This window comes from Hyaena hyaena, unplaced genomic scaffold (genome assembly GCF_003009895.1).
Source record: "Hyaena hyaena isolate Hyena2069 unplaced genomic scaffold, ASM300989v1 scaffold_121, whole genome shotgun sequence".
Lineage (NCBI taxonomy): Eukaryota > Metazoa > Chordata > Mammalia > Carnivora > Hyaenidae > Hyaena > Hyaena hyaena.
This window is the reverse complement of record NW_024080753.1, coordinates 3,422,812-3,439,975: the sequence shown is the minus strand read 5'-3', so window position 1 is coordinate 3,439,975 and position 17,164 is coordinate 3,422,812. Positions and strand designations below refer to the sequence as shown.

The following is a 17,164-nucleotide window of genomic DNA, read 5'->3' as shown; positions in this document are numbered from 1 at the left end:
ATCTCATTTATAGCGTTTTTAAATTCATCAGAACTATTTTTAAGCTCCATAGTCCTTGTAACAATAGTTTCTCTGATGTCTTCCATGCCTTTTTCAAGCCCAGCAATTAATTTTATGACTATTGTTTTAAATTCTTGTTCAGTTATGTTGCTTATATATGCTTTGAGCAGCTCTCTAGCTGTCATTTCTTCCTGAAATTTCTTTGCAGGAGAGTTCTTCTGTTTCGTCATTTTGGTTAGCTTTCTATCTCTTGTTAATTTTAAAAGCTTGTTATGCAGTCTGCCCTTGCGGGTGCTGCTGTAGTAAAGAGGACTCTTTGACTGTCCAGGTCCTGTCTGTTCAGGAAGTGTTCTTTGAATAGTGTCTCTTGGTTTCTCTTGTTGAGACTTTGGCTATTTTATTTCCCTTCTCTTATTGGTATTTGGAACTCTCCACCATGTGTACTTTGGCTTGTTTCTTGAGGTAGCCCTGCACCCTCTGCCGCTGGGGATGCCGCCTGCTCTCCAGTACCTGTCTCTGGGCTTCGCCCGCAGAACTGGGAGGAGGCAAAGACGGCTTCTTCAGTCTCACTGCAACGCGCAGCTGACAGTACGCGTGCCAGCTTCAATAGACCAGGGCGGGGATGGCCACTAGCGGATGGACAGTGGGGCCAGAGTTGACACCGCACACCCACCGGCGTGCGCTGGGGTCCCCGGGTTTGCCAGGCTTGCTGGCGTTGTGGTCACACAGCCAGTTCCCAATACTTTGCCAAGTATTGTTTATTTTCAGACTGAAATGGGGCTTGATTTACAGATGAACTATAACTTTTTGTGACAGGCTTTAAGAGGTCGAATCAAAATATTTGAAAACCACTATAATGGCATCCGTATTTCATGTGTTTTCGAGTTAATCTATCCTGTGTTTCAAAAGAGCTTTGAAAATTTGATTTAAGTGCTTTTAGGTTTGGAATACTAGAAAAATTAGAATACTATACTGAGATAATAAGTTCTGAGTGAAATAAAAATTGTCAGTTTCACTCATTGTGGAATATCTGAAGCCAATGGGCAGAATATTGAGAGGTAAGAAATACCAGTTTTAAGGAATCTTTGTATTTCCTAAGTCTAGTCTTTTAAAATTGCCATGCCAAAAGGAGAAGGAAGAGGAGGAAAAGTAAAAGATTGGAGAAATAAAATTGCTATAATAATTCTAACTTTCTCTTCCAAGGGAAATATACCATTGGAATGCTTTATGTATGTATGTATAATACTATACAGTACAATATAATTAATATAAGAGTTGTACGTTGGTTTGTCTGGTATCTAAATAATAAGTAGTTGATCTGGATTTTCTTTACAGTTTGATCTGTTTTTGTTTTGTTTTGTTTTGTTTTTTATCTGACAGGTGGCAATTTGTACCATACTGATGTCTCACTCTTTGGAGAACCAACCGAGTTTGAGTATTTGCGGAAAGTGCTTTTTGAGTATATGATGGGTCGTGAGACTAAGGTACAAATAATTTCTGGTGATTTGGAATGTGGCTTATTTAAAAGGAAAAGTGCCCACTTCTAATTCTTTAATACACATGTTGATGCCATATTTTACTGTTAGCAGACCACACATGCTACTATGCGGTAGATAATTGTGTTATAGTTCTTAGTTTACAAAAATGATTTGGCAGATCTTGCTTACATTTGTTACAGTTATAAAATATTAATTTAAAAGTTCTGTCAGATGATGCTAACTACTAAAAATAGAAACGTCATTGACTTAATATTTTGTAAAATGTGGCTATTTTTTTTTTTTTTTTTACTTTAAATCTTAGGGTAGATTTCATTTTCATGGAAGCTTCAGGATCATGTGGAAGTATTGGAAACAGTCATAATTAAGAATGACTACTTAGGGGCATTTGGTTACGATGAGAAAATCATTCCTATACAAGTGGAATACCAGTCATTAAAATTATGACGCATTAAAATATAGGGGCGCCTGGATGGCTCAGTCGGTTGAGCATCCGACTTTGGCTCCGGTCATGATCTCACAGTTCGTGGGTTCGAGCCCCGTGTCGGGCTCTGTGCTGACAGTAGGCACATAGCCTGGAGCCTGCTTCAGATTCTGTGTCTCTTTCTCTCTCTGCCCCTTCCCCATTCATGCTCTGTCTCTCAAAAATAAATAAATGTAAAAACTAAAATTTAAAAAATAATAAAATTACCACATCATATAAGTAATAATAATGCTTGGCTAAACTAGTTTTCTGGAATGCTGAATTTATTTTAAGGTTCTTAAGTGTACAGTCTGTCTTTTTCTTGTTTGTATCCCCTGCAGTATTTTTAAAAGAGCCTTATGTTGGACTTTTGGTAAATATATCTTGAGTTTAATTCAACCATGTATTTAGAGAAATTCATGAGGCTTACCTCAAACAGATTTTTCATTTAAAGCAATTTCTCTTCTGACATTGCTTCAACTTTTTACCTTCATAAACTTTTATGTTGTCCATATACGTTGGCTGAGAATGGGATCGTGAGTTTTCCATTTTTAGAAGCAATCGATGTTTTAATATGGGTCTCTGGGGGGGTTACTAAGTCAAGGAGTGCTAAGCCAGTTTGGGGATTAATTTGGCAGGTAGATTAAAAGCCTAAAAAGTAAGGACATAAGAAATCTCATAAAAGAATATTATGAACTTATGTATTGTAGATTCTGCTACACACTAGGAGTTATAGGAATATAAGTCATTTTAATCCATAATACCTATAGAAATCTCATTGCATTGTATCAAATAGTCTCAAATTAAAGTAATAACTAGTGTGACCCTGAACAAGTAACACAGAGGGTATATTAATTCTCAGTGATTCAGTATTTTTCCCCCTTAAAGGACTCTTTTAAAATTAAAGAACAGCTAAAACTAATTTTCTCATCTTTTGAAAAATAAAGCTAATGAAATAATAGCTTCCTTCTATTAAAGCTTTATTGGAGACCAGCCTGTATTTGAGGTGGGGTAGATAATGTAATGTCACCTTGTTATCGCAGGGGAGGGAGAAGGGTATACCTTTTAAAAAAAAAAAAAAAAGCCTCTCAGAAGTTTGTCTATATTGGTTCATTTGTGAATATCAAGCTGTGATCCCAGTGCTGCCAAATAAATCACTTACCCGCCTGAAAGCGTGCCTTCTGGACGCTGTGAACTGTGAAGGCTGAGAGCCCTACAGAATCTGAGTCCTCCTAAGGAAAGACCCAGCACAAACATGAGATGTGCCTCGTGCAAGCTTGTACTCTCAGGGTCGTGCGGTTAGTTTGAGGCTGTGCCTTAGGAAACAGCTGGAAGGGCTGTCCTCAGGCACAGGCAGCCCTGTCTCCTACCTGCTGGGGAGCCCATGCTGAGGAGCACTCTCTCTGGTCTCTTGTCTGCAGCATTCGGTGCATCTGGTTACTACAAATGATTAGTCTGTCATCGTGCCATCACAGTTTACAGGTAAATACAGAAAATCGGTAGCAGATATTCAGCTTAGTTTATGGCATATTTATTGAGCACTACATGTGGCCTTCTGTTTACCACCATGATGAATAAAAAGATGAGATTTGACACTATCCCTGATTTTAAGGAGTTTATAGTAAGAAAGTGGAGCTGTTCGCAGTTAAGTATAACACGATGCAGAATGTAGTCGGGGCTGTTAAGAGAGGCACAGAGTTCTGTTGACCTGTGAGAAGGTCACGGGCACATCTTGGAGAAGCAGGTGTATCTGCTGCGCTTTGAAGTGGGATGGGGGTATTGGAGGTGTGGTTTGATTTTAATAGATGAGCTCAGATGGGAAGGAAAGCCTAGACAGAAGGCCCAAGGCAGAAAATTGAGTGGGTTTTGGAACAGGTAGTCTGGTCCACCTGGAACACTGGACCCGTGTGCTGGACCTGACTCCTTTCAGGGCTGCACAGAGTGTGAAGAGCTGGAATGTTTTCTAGGTTTTACCTGTAGCTGTTGGGGGATGGCTAGCCCTTGAGCTGAGGTTGAAAAGATCAGAGCTGGTTTTAGACACAGCCTTCACTGCTTTCCTTAATTTGTACACAGTAACAAAGAATTTGAAATGGAGACCAGGTTGTGGCTTTAGAATGAGCCAGCGTGGATTGTGGCCTTTGCGCTCTGACCCTCATCTGCAGTTGTTCCCTGTCCAGTAGGATATGTGTGTCATCCCACCTACGTTCCTTCATCAGCTTTTGCCAGAGTTTCTTATTTGATGAGGCAGATGACTTATTTAAGAAGTAGAACACCCATTCTTACAGTATGGGGCTTCTCTCATCCTTCACCTTCCTTTTCTCGGGTTTTGGTCCCCCTGCTGTTATGGACGCTAAAATTCAGCCTGTTCTCCCTTCCAGTAGAAAGCGTTTCTCATTCTAACCTTTTAGTAAAGCCTCTCCTTAAAGAAAACTTGGCAGGAGACACAGCCTCTAAACCAGGTGGCTCATTTGAACTTTTCCTTACTTCCCAGGGCCTGAGAATGTTGTACATAGAGTAGATGGTCTGACAGGCAGACAGCCTGGGCTTCCCCATTTAAGTGTTTTCTGTCAAGCCAGGGAAGAGCTTTAAGTCTTTACTGGGTAATCTGATGTAAATTCAGGATCACTGGTGAATTTAGAGGTGGCTTTCTCATGAACATTGTTTAGAAATGTGAAGAGACAACTAGCCACAGTTCTGGGGTTTTTTGCCAGACATGCTTACATGTGCATGCGTGTGCTTCATAGTGAATATAAATGGGCTCGTGGGTACTTTGAACCTTACAAGCTATTGAAATTAGAGAAATATTCCCTATAATCATGAGTCCCTAAATTTTAGGTATTTGTTACTTCCTAAAAACAGTCTTCATAGACAGTATGCCAAAAACCATTTAAAATTGCATCAGAGTGTTAATAAAAAGAACACTGCAACTTAACCACTTCTTATTTCTCTTGCCATTTAATGCCACATATATGCTTAGTTTCTAGATTTCGGTTTAAATGTGGAAGATTCTCTTCTGTCTAGGCAATACAGTTTAAAGGATGAGGGTTTTTGTAAAATGCCTTTGGAATTCTCCAAGAATTTAAATGTTTTTGTTTTTGTTTTTGTTTTGACCCTCAGAATGGCAGAGGCGAAGGTAAAAGGAAGGAAGGGTGCCGAAATCTTGCTGTATATGGGTCTGTGATTGAAGTGCAGTATTAGTTGGTCTCTTAGTTGAAATAAATATTAGAAGTATGTAAAGTGCCTGGCCTCGGCTTAGCACATAATAAAAATTTTTAAATTATTAGTTTCTTTCCCTTCTGGAGATAATTCTACCTTTTTTCTAATGATGTGAATAATGTAAAATTTTTTTATTGTTATGTCATCTTTTCCTCAGTGACCTTCTGTAGTCCCCAGCCCCATCCCCTACACACACAAACACACACACACACACACACACACACACACAGAGCCTGTGTAACCATGAACAAAGAACATTAGAGTGAGTTCCCTCGGTGTCCCTGCCACCCATCCTTTGTGGGCACCCTCGGGGAGGGCACTGGCACCTGAATTTGTATGTAAGTGCTGAACTTGTTATCCTACCTATTTCTTGAGTGTATCTTATTTCATAAGGTATCTTCTTTCCTCTCTGTCTCCCTCAAAACATCTCATCTTGATACAAAATAGGGAATTTCAACCTTTGAGGAGAATTTTCCACGAGCTTTTGGGTGACAGTCTGACTTACGGTATATTCATTTAGATCTGCACAATTTATGATCTTGTTTTGCAAGCCACCATGTGTAATGTTTTGATTCATCATGTTTTCTACCAAACAAAACATTTTGTGTTTATTTAAAACGTAATTTGTATTCCTATTAGGCTGATGTGCTGCATGTCGTAAAAAGTACCTACTAAGCATGTTCATGTTCATGCAGTAGCCCATGTTTATGAGATATATGATGTGATTTAGTTAAAGCTGAACTTCTGATTATCTTATGCTTGGCAATACATTACTTTCTAGATAGATTTCTACAAATAAAAAGCCTTATAAAATGAATGAGTAATAAAGTTTCATCTTAATAAGATAAAGGGCCAAGAGCAGTAGAACTTTATATAGCTTCATGCTATTGTAATTGCATCTTCTTGAAATAATACCAACCCAGGCATTGTGAAGAGTCCTTTTAAATTGAAATTCTAGTGTTGGCTGTGATTTCCTTGACTAATATCTTCACATCATACTTCTTTGGTCGTGGCTTCCATTGAGAACACTAAAGAATCCACCAGCAGAACATGTCAGAATGGGTGAGACATCATCTGCTTCACTGTCTGTGATCGTCTCTTGTTTTTCTTGTAGACCATGGCGAAGGTTATAACCACTGTCCTGAAGTTCCCTGATGAGCAGACTCAGAAGATTTTGGAAAGAGAAGATGCCCGGCTAATGGTAAGCTTTAAAAGTGGGCTCCGGATAGAAGACGGCTTTATCTCATCTCTTTACAGTCTGCTTCATTTACAGAGATTGTGAGTTGCTAAAAGACATTTTAAATGTTTCCTTTTTATTGTACCATAGCCTAAAACACGAGAGTGAATTTACATTGATAAAGTTTAACCGAGGGCAAATATGAATTGGTATCCTCAAGGAAAGAACAGCCTTTTTCAATAGCATTTATGAGGTTGACACCCATATCTGCTATCTGGGATTTCCAGAACCTAGGCTATTTACGGAAAAGACAGAAAAGGCATTTATCCTGGTATATCCAGTAATAATTTTTAATCAGATCACACCAGGATGTGAGATGTTCTGTGTTACATTTCCTTATCCTCCATGGTTGTTTTCAAGTACAGTAATTCTGAGTGAAAGGATGTACATGTTTTTGAGCTTTTGACATACCCGGCAAGGGAAATAAATGTAGGTAATCGAATTATTAGAAACCTTTGTACGAAGTCAGCTGTGATTGAAGGAAATAAACACACACTTCATAGATTATGCACAATCCCCACGCTTGACTTCTTGTTGCCCTGGGCCAGTAATGCAGTAAGAAGAGATCCATTCAGAGCAGAGTGGGAGATCTGTGAACTGTGAGCCCTTGCTCCAGCTTTCTCTTCCTCCTTCCTGCTCTTGTCTTGCTGGCAGCCTGCGGCACCGTCCACGTCCTGCTGCTTTATGATCTCAGCACTGCTGTTCTCTTCTCTCTCCTTACCGAAGCCAGCAGAGATCTTCTCCCTAGGGATGGGTTAGCCTGTGTCTGACTGTCCCAGTAAGGAGGACTGAATCATTACCTCCCGAAGCGTCCTATCTTAGCTCAGCAGACTGTGCTCTTAACAAAAGTTCTTGCTTATCTTGAGCCCCGATCTTCCTTCCTTGTAGTGGCTACCAATTTGTTCTGGTTCTTACCTCTGGAACTCAGCCAAAACAATCTGTCAGTGGCCTGAATGGAAGGCTTTTCTTCTCCAGGCCAGATACCTGGAGTTGCATCCCAGAGAGCCTCCGAGCTGGCTCAGTGGGTAGAGCATGTGACTCTTAATCTCAGGGTCATGAGTTCAAGCCCTACGTTGGGCGTGGAGCCTACTTAAAATTTTAGAAAGTTGCATCCCTACTGACTGAGCCAGCCAGGTGTGACTTCTCTCTTCTGAAGCCCTTACCCTGGGCCCAGTCCTGAAGGGATCCCCGTGCCTCAGGCACATCTGCACCTACTCTTCCTTGCTTTCTCAGAGGTCATCACAGCACCCCTGACCTTTGTCTTAGTACTTTATTGCATGTTGTGTCACATACCGAGTGTATGTTTTCTGAGCCAGTTGCAATTATTTTGATTAACATTAAGACTTTTTCGGAAAACATTCCTCCCTGGTATCTAGTGGCCTGAAAAACATTGTTATACCTCTGTAATTATTTCTGGTTATACATTTTTTTAATGTTTGTTTATTTATGTTGAGAAGTGGGGGAGGGGCAGCGAGAGAAGGAGAGAGAATCCCAAGCAGGCTCTACACTGTCAGTGCAGAATCTACACAGGGCTTGATCTCATGTACTGTTAGATCATGACCTAAGCCAAAACCAAAAGTTGGATACTTAATCAGCTGAACCACTCAGGTGCCCCTCTGGTTATACATATTTCTTATACGAAGCATGTCACTATAATGTATGCCCTTCATCAATAGAATGTTGTTTTAAATTCCAGCAAACAGTTCTAAAATGTAGTTGCTCAGAGAAGTTTTTCTCTTCACTGAAGTTGCCTTTGTGAAAATAAAACTCTTATAATGAGTCTGTCATTATGGCCTGTTTAAGAAAATATTTTTAAATGATCTAATGTACCTTTGTTCATTCTCCCATGGCCTCTTTACAGTCTTGATGTTGGGGTTTGGCAAACTCTCCTCTAATTGTTGGGCTACAATTTATCAGGATTCGCTTTACAGTTTAGATTCGTCCTATATCATGGCTATGGCAGATATGGTGGAAAACACCCCCCTTCACCCCGTACACACATGCAGTCTTAGATTGGTTTGCCTTGAAGGAAACTAATTGAATCGATACACGTAAATAGTGAACCTTGTTTAAAAAAAAAAAAAAAAAACCTTTTAAAGCAGATGGAAAATTTTTTTTTAGTTTCACTAAAAAGAAATCTGAAAAAAAATTACACTCTTCATTCCTGAATAAAGTGGTATTCATTCTGGATAGGGATGAAATGGTGACTGTTCCGTCCTGAAATAATCCTTCCTTGTCCCAGAGGCTGACTTGCCCAGGAAAAAAGTATCACTCTTTCCACCACTACTTTAAGCAGAGTCTTATTTATCATTATCTTCTGCTTAATGAATGAGATCTGTCAGCAATCACCTACTCTTCTGCTTGGTGTGACCTTTAGAGGAAATTTGAAGACCTGGAAGATGATGGTTATTGACCTTGTGGCCTTTAATTTTAGTGGGGAGGAGGTAGCACCCATTCATCATGCGTGAATACAAGATACATCTAAGATGTGTCTAAGTAATGTGATTCAAATAATAAGAGTAGATGGTTAGGAAATATCAAATAACTTATAATGAGCATTGAGTGAGGCCCATCAATGGCTTATAAATCAATTTAAGTCACTCTTCGTTGGTTTTAGATTCTTGGTACTTGATGGTGATTCATGATTGTTTTTATATTTGATGAAAAATTAAGATTGTTGTTGATTGAGAAAGTTGAACGAAGAGACACATTTGCCTTTAAGATTGCTGTCATTCACAAAATGAGCAATAAGAATCATTGTCTTTGAACAGGTCTCTTGAAATTACAGCGTATTTCTTACCCCTGTCCAATGTCCATAGCTGATTAGGAAAACCACTGCAAAAAAAGTGACTTCTCCTTTTCTAATAGAAAGATAATTATGGTAGCCAATACAAAGATATTTATATCTTTTCAATGTAAATGTATAAAATATCTTTCCAATTGAAAGATATATGAATGTATAGAAAACAAACCCTTTCAATAGTTTATTAAGTGAACACTTACAAACTATTTAGTCACATTAGCTTCAAATGTATGTTCCATGTGGATCTTTTCTGTAATTTGTTCTAAATGTGGAGCTATATTGTATTTAAAATCAGCAACCTTGAATGCTTTGTTATTTTTAGCTATGGAGGCTGAAAAGCTGGTAAAAGTAAACCAAAACAAATCCAAACACATTTCAGAGCTGTCTCACCATCCATTAATGTTTGGGATGCTTGAGAGAGAGTGGGAGCTTAGAGCTGACGGCGTACAGCCACATGAGTGCTTGCGGTACGAAGTGGGTATTGTAGGAGGAGACAGTCTAAAACCTTTGGTTCGTGACTTTGATGATTTTGGCACTGATCAAGGGTTTCTGCGACTGTTGGTAAGGTCTTTCTCAGTGCAGCCCCTTTTTATTTTTCTTCCCTCCCCTCAGTGAGTTTTACAGTCTGTATTTGAAAACCCTCATTCTAGATCACAGCACTTATTCCTCAATAAGTGATTTCAGAGTTTAACCTAATTTCAAGATTACATTTCTTAGATGAGAAGCTGTTATCTGTCAAGTAAGATTCAGCTGTAGAGACAGTTAGGTTCTGGTTTATTTGAAGGCTGCAGTGTATAGAGAAGGAATCCTGTTTCCTTCGTTGACAAATCTCAGAGCCTCTGTTTCTTCACAAAACGAGCATCATCTTGTCAGTGTTGTTGGGAGGCCAGAGGACTGTGCCTGCCCCGGGGTTCTGAGATGGGGTGGAGGGGACGGTCCCGTAGCTACCAGAGAGGCACGTGTGTGTAGGGTTAGTCTTTCCTAGGGAAGGAGGCGTAGGACGGTGAGTTAGGGTTAACGTGCGAAAGCAGTCATTAAAGACGCCAGTGGGACAGGCAGGGCATTTCACAGGAATGATGTCAGTGCAGAAATTGTCCCCACCTGAGCGAGCGGCACTGCAGTGATGAGTGTGGATCTCAGCAGCCCGACTCTGGTAGACTTGGGGCAGGCCCTTTCCTTGGGTCTGGCCCCTGCTCGTAAAATGAGCACAGTGGACTGGTCTATTCCTAAGGCTTCTTTCCTTCTAAAGTTCTCAATTATTTGTAGGTTTTAAAGCTTTAGATTTGTTTCAAGTTGGAAAAAATTGCCTTATATACAACAGGCAGAAGTTCAAAAGAAAACACACATACCAAATGCACACTCTCTCATCTTTGTGAGAACAGGCTTTTCCCTTCTCTCGGCTTTTAGCTTCTCGTGCCGATATTTCACACATATTTCATTTTGTGATGGTTTAGGCCGTTTCAAAGAGCAGGGCAGACTGGGCATTGGAGTAACAGGGCAGGGGCAAGAGTGAGTACCAAAGGCCTGGACTTGTCTGCTTTGTGCTGGAGAAACCACCCTAGACGCCGCCAGGGTTTGTTAGAGGGGGGTGTTATTAGGGGGGTTTTATTAAGAAGGTTTATTTCAATCAGGTGCTAAATCATCTCTTGACATTGAGAGGTTCTTTTGTTATATAGACATCTCTGCTAAAAATTCTTTCTAGAAATGCATTTTCCTTTTCAGAGTGCTAGCAAACCAATGTGTTCACCTAGACGGCTATTTTCCTGATGGCATCGTTGAAAGAAAAATTTTCTCTTCTGATGGAGGAGTTTTGGCTTATTTTCATTCTGCACCCACTCTATAGTCATTTTTAAAAGCTAGTTTTCTGTTACCTTTGCTTTTTACTTTTCTTTGCATTGATCCCTTGTGATGTGTCAAGTTCTGATCCATCCTTGCCCTTGACCAGTCTTGTATTTCATGTTGTCCCTTTGGTTGGAATTTTAAAAATCTTTTCTGAGTTAATAAATTCATCCGAGCTTTTCAACACTGTTAGATAGAATGGTTTTCCATCCCAGAAGAGGCTTACCTTCACACTGGCTTAGTGGGTACCCGGAAGGTGGATCAGGAAACAGGTGCAGGAAGAACTGCTGCGAAGTGAAAAGAAAAACTGTCCAGATAAAGTACACATTTGTTGTCTCAAAAGTAGTTTGACTCTTGATTTTGTTAGAATCACGTAATGTGTGATCATTCCAAAAAAAAAAACCAAAACATTGCAAATGATTCAGAATCATATGACACAGAGAGGGAGACCTTCGTGTTTTCAGCCTTCCAACACTTCCCACCATGCCACGATCATCTTCGTTAGGAGTTAGTGAATATCCCCAGGGTTTCTAAGCTTTATAAATATATATTTATAGTTATGTTTTTAATCAGTTATTTTATAAAAAATGGCAGAATGCAACAGCTTTCTTTTTTTCACTTAACATTTTTACTTTATTTTATTTTATTCATTACAAATTGATATACTTTATTCTTTTTAATGGCCAATTGTATGATCACATAGATGTCCTACAATTTAGTTCACAAGTTTCCTGTCACGGACACTTAGGTTGTTTGCAGTTGTTCAGTACATACAAGCACGACACAGGTGATGCATTTTGCATACTTCTGCAAGTTTCTCAAGACGATATTGACCTTTTTGTGTTGTGTGTGCTGCAAATATTATTTTCTAGTTTGTCTTTTGATTTCGCTACTTCTTACTAACTGCACCATTAAATAAGATAAATAAAATGATGCTTCTGAGGTTGGTCATACTAAAAATAGACTCGATTTTGTAAGTAATCCCCCCTCTTTTGTTTTACTGATGCTGTTTTAACCAACCAGAAAGCTAATTAATAATCTTGGATTATGGCCGTTTTAGATAGGACAAAGAATTAATTTAAGAAGGTTGATACAGTAAAAACTGTGTTTGAGATTGGGTCCCTTTGAATGGAAATTTCACTTTGCGTTATCATTCCTGAAACCATTCCAGCAAATTATTCAGTGATAAACTGACATATATTAGGAACGATAATTCAACATATAGACATACTGTATTCACATTCATCACCATTTCCCCCCAAATTTTTGATGGTAAATTGAAATTATATAAATCAGATTTTATGTGTATTTTAATGGAATTATGAAAGAAATATTTTTATAACGCCAATAATCATACCCAGTTAATCTGTTATATATTTATCTTTAAGTATGTTCTTTACATTTTTAAATTAAAGTTGCAAATGAAATCTCAGCTACAAATTATTATATTTTCTTAGGATGGGTGGGAGTTATTACAAATTCCTTATACTTTGCCTAGGTTCCCTTGATTTGGGAGAGATTTGAGAAAAATTTAAGTACATTCTGTTTAATCCTTTGAAGTTCATATACACATATAATCTCTATGTTATATTAAGTCTTAAAGCTAACCCAATAAGCTTTTTTTCTTCCTGGCTTATAGTATACTTCACCTCGCAGTGGTATCTTCTGAGTAAACCATCAGTCTGTGCTTAGTTAGCATGTGGTGAGTGAAGAAAAATGTCTTGTGTCTTTTGTGCAAAAATCAAATGTATTGCATGCTACTAACCATTTTGCTGCAATTCTTTTGCTCTTTTGTTTAATGAATACATGATTATGCTATGTGTTAATATAGATACTTTCTGTTAATTTTGTTTTATAGATTAATAATCGCCAGCACCAGAAGAGTTCTATAATTTTAGGAAATTTTACTTCTTTAAATAGTAATTGAAAGTTTAAAATTGCTCTTTGAAATTGTATTAATTCGAAAAAATTATACATTTTATAAACTTTTTTGTTTTTATTTCCCAAGAATAGTCTTGGAAATTAATAAAGATTGTGACAGAGAAATGAAAAATCACTTTCTAAATGGAAGTGAAGTGATACATTTCATGAAACCAGATTTTAAAACACTGGGGTTTTTTTTGTTTTTGTTTTTTAATTTTTCATTTATTTTTGACAGAGAGAGAGAGAGACAGAGTGCAAGTAGGGGAGGGGCAGAGAGAGGGAAACACAGAATCTGAAACAGGCTCCAGTCTCTGAGCTGCCAGCACAGAGCCGGACGCAGGGTTCGAACTCACAAACTATGAGACCATGACCTGAGTCGAAGTTGGATGCTTAACTGACTGAGCCACCCAGGTGCCCCAGATTTTAAAAACATTCTAAGGCCCACTTATCAAGGCTAGTCTGAAATCTTGAAGACTAGTAAAGTTGATTTAAAATAAGTAAAACGTTATTGCTTCCGGGGATCATACCATATAACAAGATAACGATTTGTCCCCAGGAGACCCTTGGGCAGCTTGCTTCAACTGCATGTGCTGTTTGTACTTAACATACTGTTACAGTGAAGTGAAGGCATCTAAATTGTTTGGACACAGCCATAGATCTTCACCATTTAAATACCCCTGCCACGGCCTCTGTGTATTAGTCATGCTGTTAGCTTGACTTGGCACCCCCTAAAATTTAGAGGACATCTTTGCCTCAGACTCTGCTGGAATTTTTACAAATCACAAATAAGCTGGATTGTGACTAATAGAGCTTAATTATAATTGAAATAAAGATTCTCTGTGATTGTTAATTCAGCTAGTATTCAACTATTGGTATTAAGGTTTAAAATGCCAATACACAGCTTTTCTTTTTCAACCTTTTCACTTTAAAAATCATTTATGCCTACCTTTGAGTCTCGTTTTGATCTTACTATATATCAATTAACGTGCCTTAGTAGTTATCTGGAACTATCTTTAGCCCTGTAAATCCCTTAACTTTTCCCTTTTTTTAATATTGTAAACACTGCATCATGCTTGTCTTTGTATTATTGCATTTCAACACTGTCTTTTGTCACTGGGACTGTAGACCATGTAGCATTTCTGTTGATTGATCAATTGACTATCTCCTCAACTTTTATTTTGAAAAATTTCAAACATAAGATTTATAAAACTAGTGCAGCAAACATCTGTATACCCTTCACCAGTTGTTAACCTTTTGCAGAATGTTCTCACTCACTCTCTCACTCTTGCTCTCTCTCTCTCTCCATACATACCCTCCCCACTTGTGCTTGCACACATTTGACAAGTTACTTGCAAAGAAAACTAAATACTTTAGCAAATATCTTAAAGAAAGGGACTTTTTCCTACAAACTCAACAATACAATTATCACTCTCAGGAAATTTAACATAATACTGTTCTCTAGTATATAGTTAATATTCATATTTTTCCAGGTTTTCAAATAATGTCTTTCATAATTTTTTTTTTTAATGTTTTATTTATTTCTAGGAGAGAGAGAGACAGTGTGAGCAGGGGAGGGTCAGAGAGAGAGGGAGTCACAGACCGAAACAGGCTCCAGGCTCTGAGCTGGCAGTCAGCACAGAGCCCGACGCGGGGCCCGAACCCATGAACCGCGAGATCATGACCTAAGCGAAAGTCGGACGCTTAACCGACTAAGCCACCCAGGCGCCCCTGTCTTTCATAATTTTTTAAATTCCATGATCCACTCAGAAATCGCACATCACATGTCATTGTCATGTTCTTCTAGTCTCTTTTAAACTAGAAATGTACTCCCAGCTTTTTTTTTTTTTTTTTTGGTCTTACATGACATTGACGTTGTGCAGCATTATTGAATCGTGCGTGAATTTCTATTCCCACAACAGCACAAGCTGAGTTTCAGAATACTAACTGACACAGGAATCTAAATATGACAGATGGTCTTTCTCTCATCTCTAGGTTTCTAGGACCGCCATGATCTTGGGCAGGTTTGATACATGATACACTGTGGGGAGCACATCACAAGTGTCAGTGGAGTATATTTTTCATTTACAAATGGAGAAGACTTTAAAACTTTCTCTTTCCGCTAAATATCTATAAAAAGTTTATTAATCTTATTTGGTAATTTATTTTTGTGGCATTTTAACTTAACCAGACTACTGGCTTTAGTATTTTACTCAGAGAAACCTTATTAGGAATCACTCATTACCGTTGTTTCTCTCCACATTTTTAGTTTTTAAAATTGAGTTTTTCATTTCCGATCCTTTGCTGCCATGCATGTCATCCTGGGAGAACGGCAGTATGTAGAGACAGCAGCACATCAGAGACGAGGGAAGGTCCGGGACGTCCTCTTTGAATCTTAGCGGCGGGGTCCTTGTGGGGTTCTGCTGAGTCCGCGCACCTCCTCCTGGCTGCTCACGTACAGCCTGGTGGAAGGTGGCCGTTCCAAATTTCACTGAAACATCCTGTTCCCAGGATCACAGACTATAGGTCAGATCATTCCGAGAACGTTAATTTTTAGGAGACTTTTTTTCTTTTAGGATTTAATATTTAGATTATTTCTACTTCATTCCCTAGACCATAGAATATAATTTCATTTTAACTTTATCCTTTTTCCTTTCTTCTTTTCCAGTCCTGGCTCCGATCATCGTCCTAAAGAAACAGGGTGGTGATTTGGGGCAAGCCTGGAGGGCTGTCCGCGTTTGCCTCCTTGAGAAGCGAGCTGCTATTTGGGGCCCCTTATGGAGCCAAAGACCAAGAAAAATCTGACATTGGCCCACAGATAATATTGCAGACTGCCTTTCAAATCGATTATATCAGTGGAGAAATGGTGATAGTTTATTCTTTTGTCTTCAGTTTTTTTTTGTTGGGAAGAGTTTTATGTTGTTTAAAGAGATATTTTGAATAACTCAACCTGACTTACGGGCTCATTTAATGTTCCTTTCTTCCATTCTTTTTGTCCCTCTTTTTAAAGAACTGCTTGCCTTTCCTATTTATTTTTAGGGTGATTTTTTTTAAAGACTTGTGCAATACATTTTGAGGTGAAACTTAGTGGATTTTTTCTGATAAATTAAAGCATTTAATTGAGTATTTTATCCAGATTGATTTGTTGAATATTTGCTAAAGACTATTTCTTTAAGCTATAGATATAAATCCAAACAGCGGTACCTCATTGTTTACTTAGCTTTTGTACTTATATTTTTCAGAGGAAAAAATACTACTGTAAATTGTAAATACTCAGTACTTATTGTATGCAGATCTGTGACTGTTGGCAATGTCATCTTGGAAAAACAAATCAATAAAGTTTATTTACTGTATAAAGCCTGCTTATTGTGCTTTGTCCTAAGTTGAAATCTGTTTCAAAATAGTTAGGAAACGGTATTCTATCTGGGTGAATATCATGAGGAACTGTTTGTCAACATAGCTAAATGCTAACCATTTGGAAAGATTTTTTTATGTTCAAAATTAGCGTGACCAAGTTAGAAGTATGGAAACAAAGAAACTTGTTTGAGGAGATGCCTCCTCTCTCTGGAGTAGACCATACTCTGATTCTTTTTACACTTAATGAGAGAGCATCTTCTCGACGGCAAGAGTTGGGAACTGTTCGGAGGGTTTTATACACCCTTTGTGTTCTGGCTAACCCTGTATTTGGTATCCAGATGTCCCCAACCTCTGCCTCGGGGCAGAATCTCGGTGTCCAGACAGTGTGCACCTTAGCACTGCTGGAGTATCTTATATTGTGACTGAGTGGGAGCTTGGGGAGGCGGTGGTTACATGACCGAGGGGGGTCTTCCTGTATAACCCACAGCTGACTCCTTTGAGGACACCCGTTCCAGCAAGGGAAGAGGGTCTTCTTACCACCACCACCACCACCCATTTTTTTAAAATCAGGATTTACTTAAGGGGCAAAATTTTGTGTCACCAAAAGGGTTTCTGACAATAGACATGACTTCTTACCTTTTTTATATGTCTTTTCCTAAGGTAGAAATTGTGGATTCTTAGTAAAATTTATATACAACTTCCTACTAACTCCTTTATGGAGATAAGTATATCAGAAAGTATGTAGGGGGTCAACACACCGTTTCTAGAAAGAAAGGGTCAAATAGTATTTTCTGCTGAACAGGCCATCCAGTCTCTGCCACAACCACCCCCTC

At 38.6% G+C, this 17,164-nt stretch overlaps 1 protein-coding gene across 6 annotated transcripts in view; it reads left to right on the top strand.

Annotated features, from left to right (window-relative positions):
- GOLGA4 (golgin A4) overlaps positions 1-16,331 on the top strand; it is a 128,948-nt gene extending 112,617 nt beyond the window's left edge. For 5 of the 6 annotated variants that reach the window (XM_039237203.1, XM_039237201.1, XM_039237204.1 and 2 more), the window contains 4 exons: positions 1,381-1,484; positions 6,290-6,376; positions 12,694-12,756; positions 15,643-16,331. In XM_039237203.1, the coding sequence (XP_039093134.1) occupies positions 1,381-1,484; positions 6,290-6,376; positions 12,694-12,723 (221 nt within the window). In that variant the 3' untranslated portion in view covers positions 12,724-12,756; positions 15,643-16,331. The remainder of the gene's footprint in view (positions 1-1,380; positions 1,485-6,289; positions 6,377-12,693; positions 12,757-15,642) is intronic. The other variant, XM_039237200.1, reaches the window with a different exon arrangement.
- Positions 16,332-17,164: the final 833 nt, after the last annotated feature.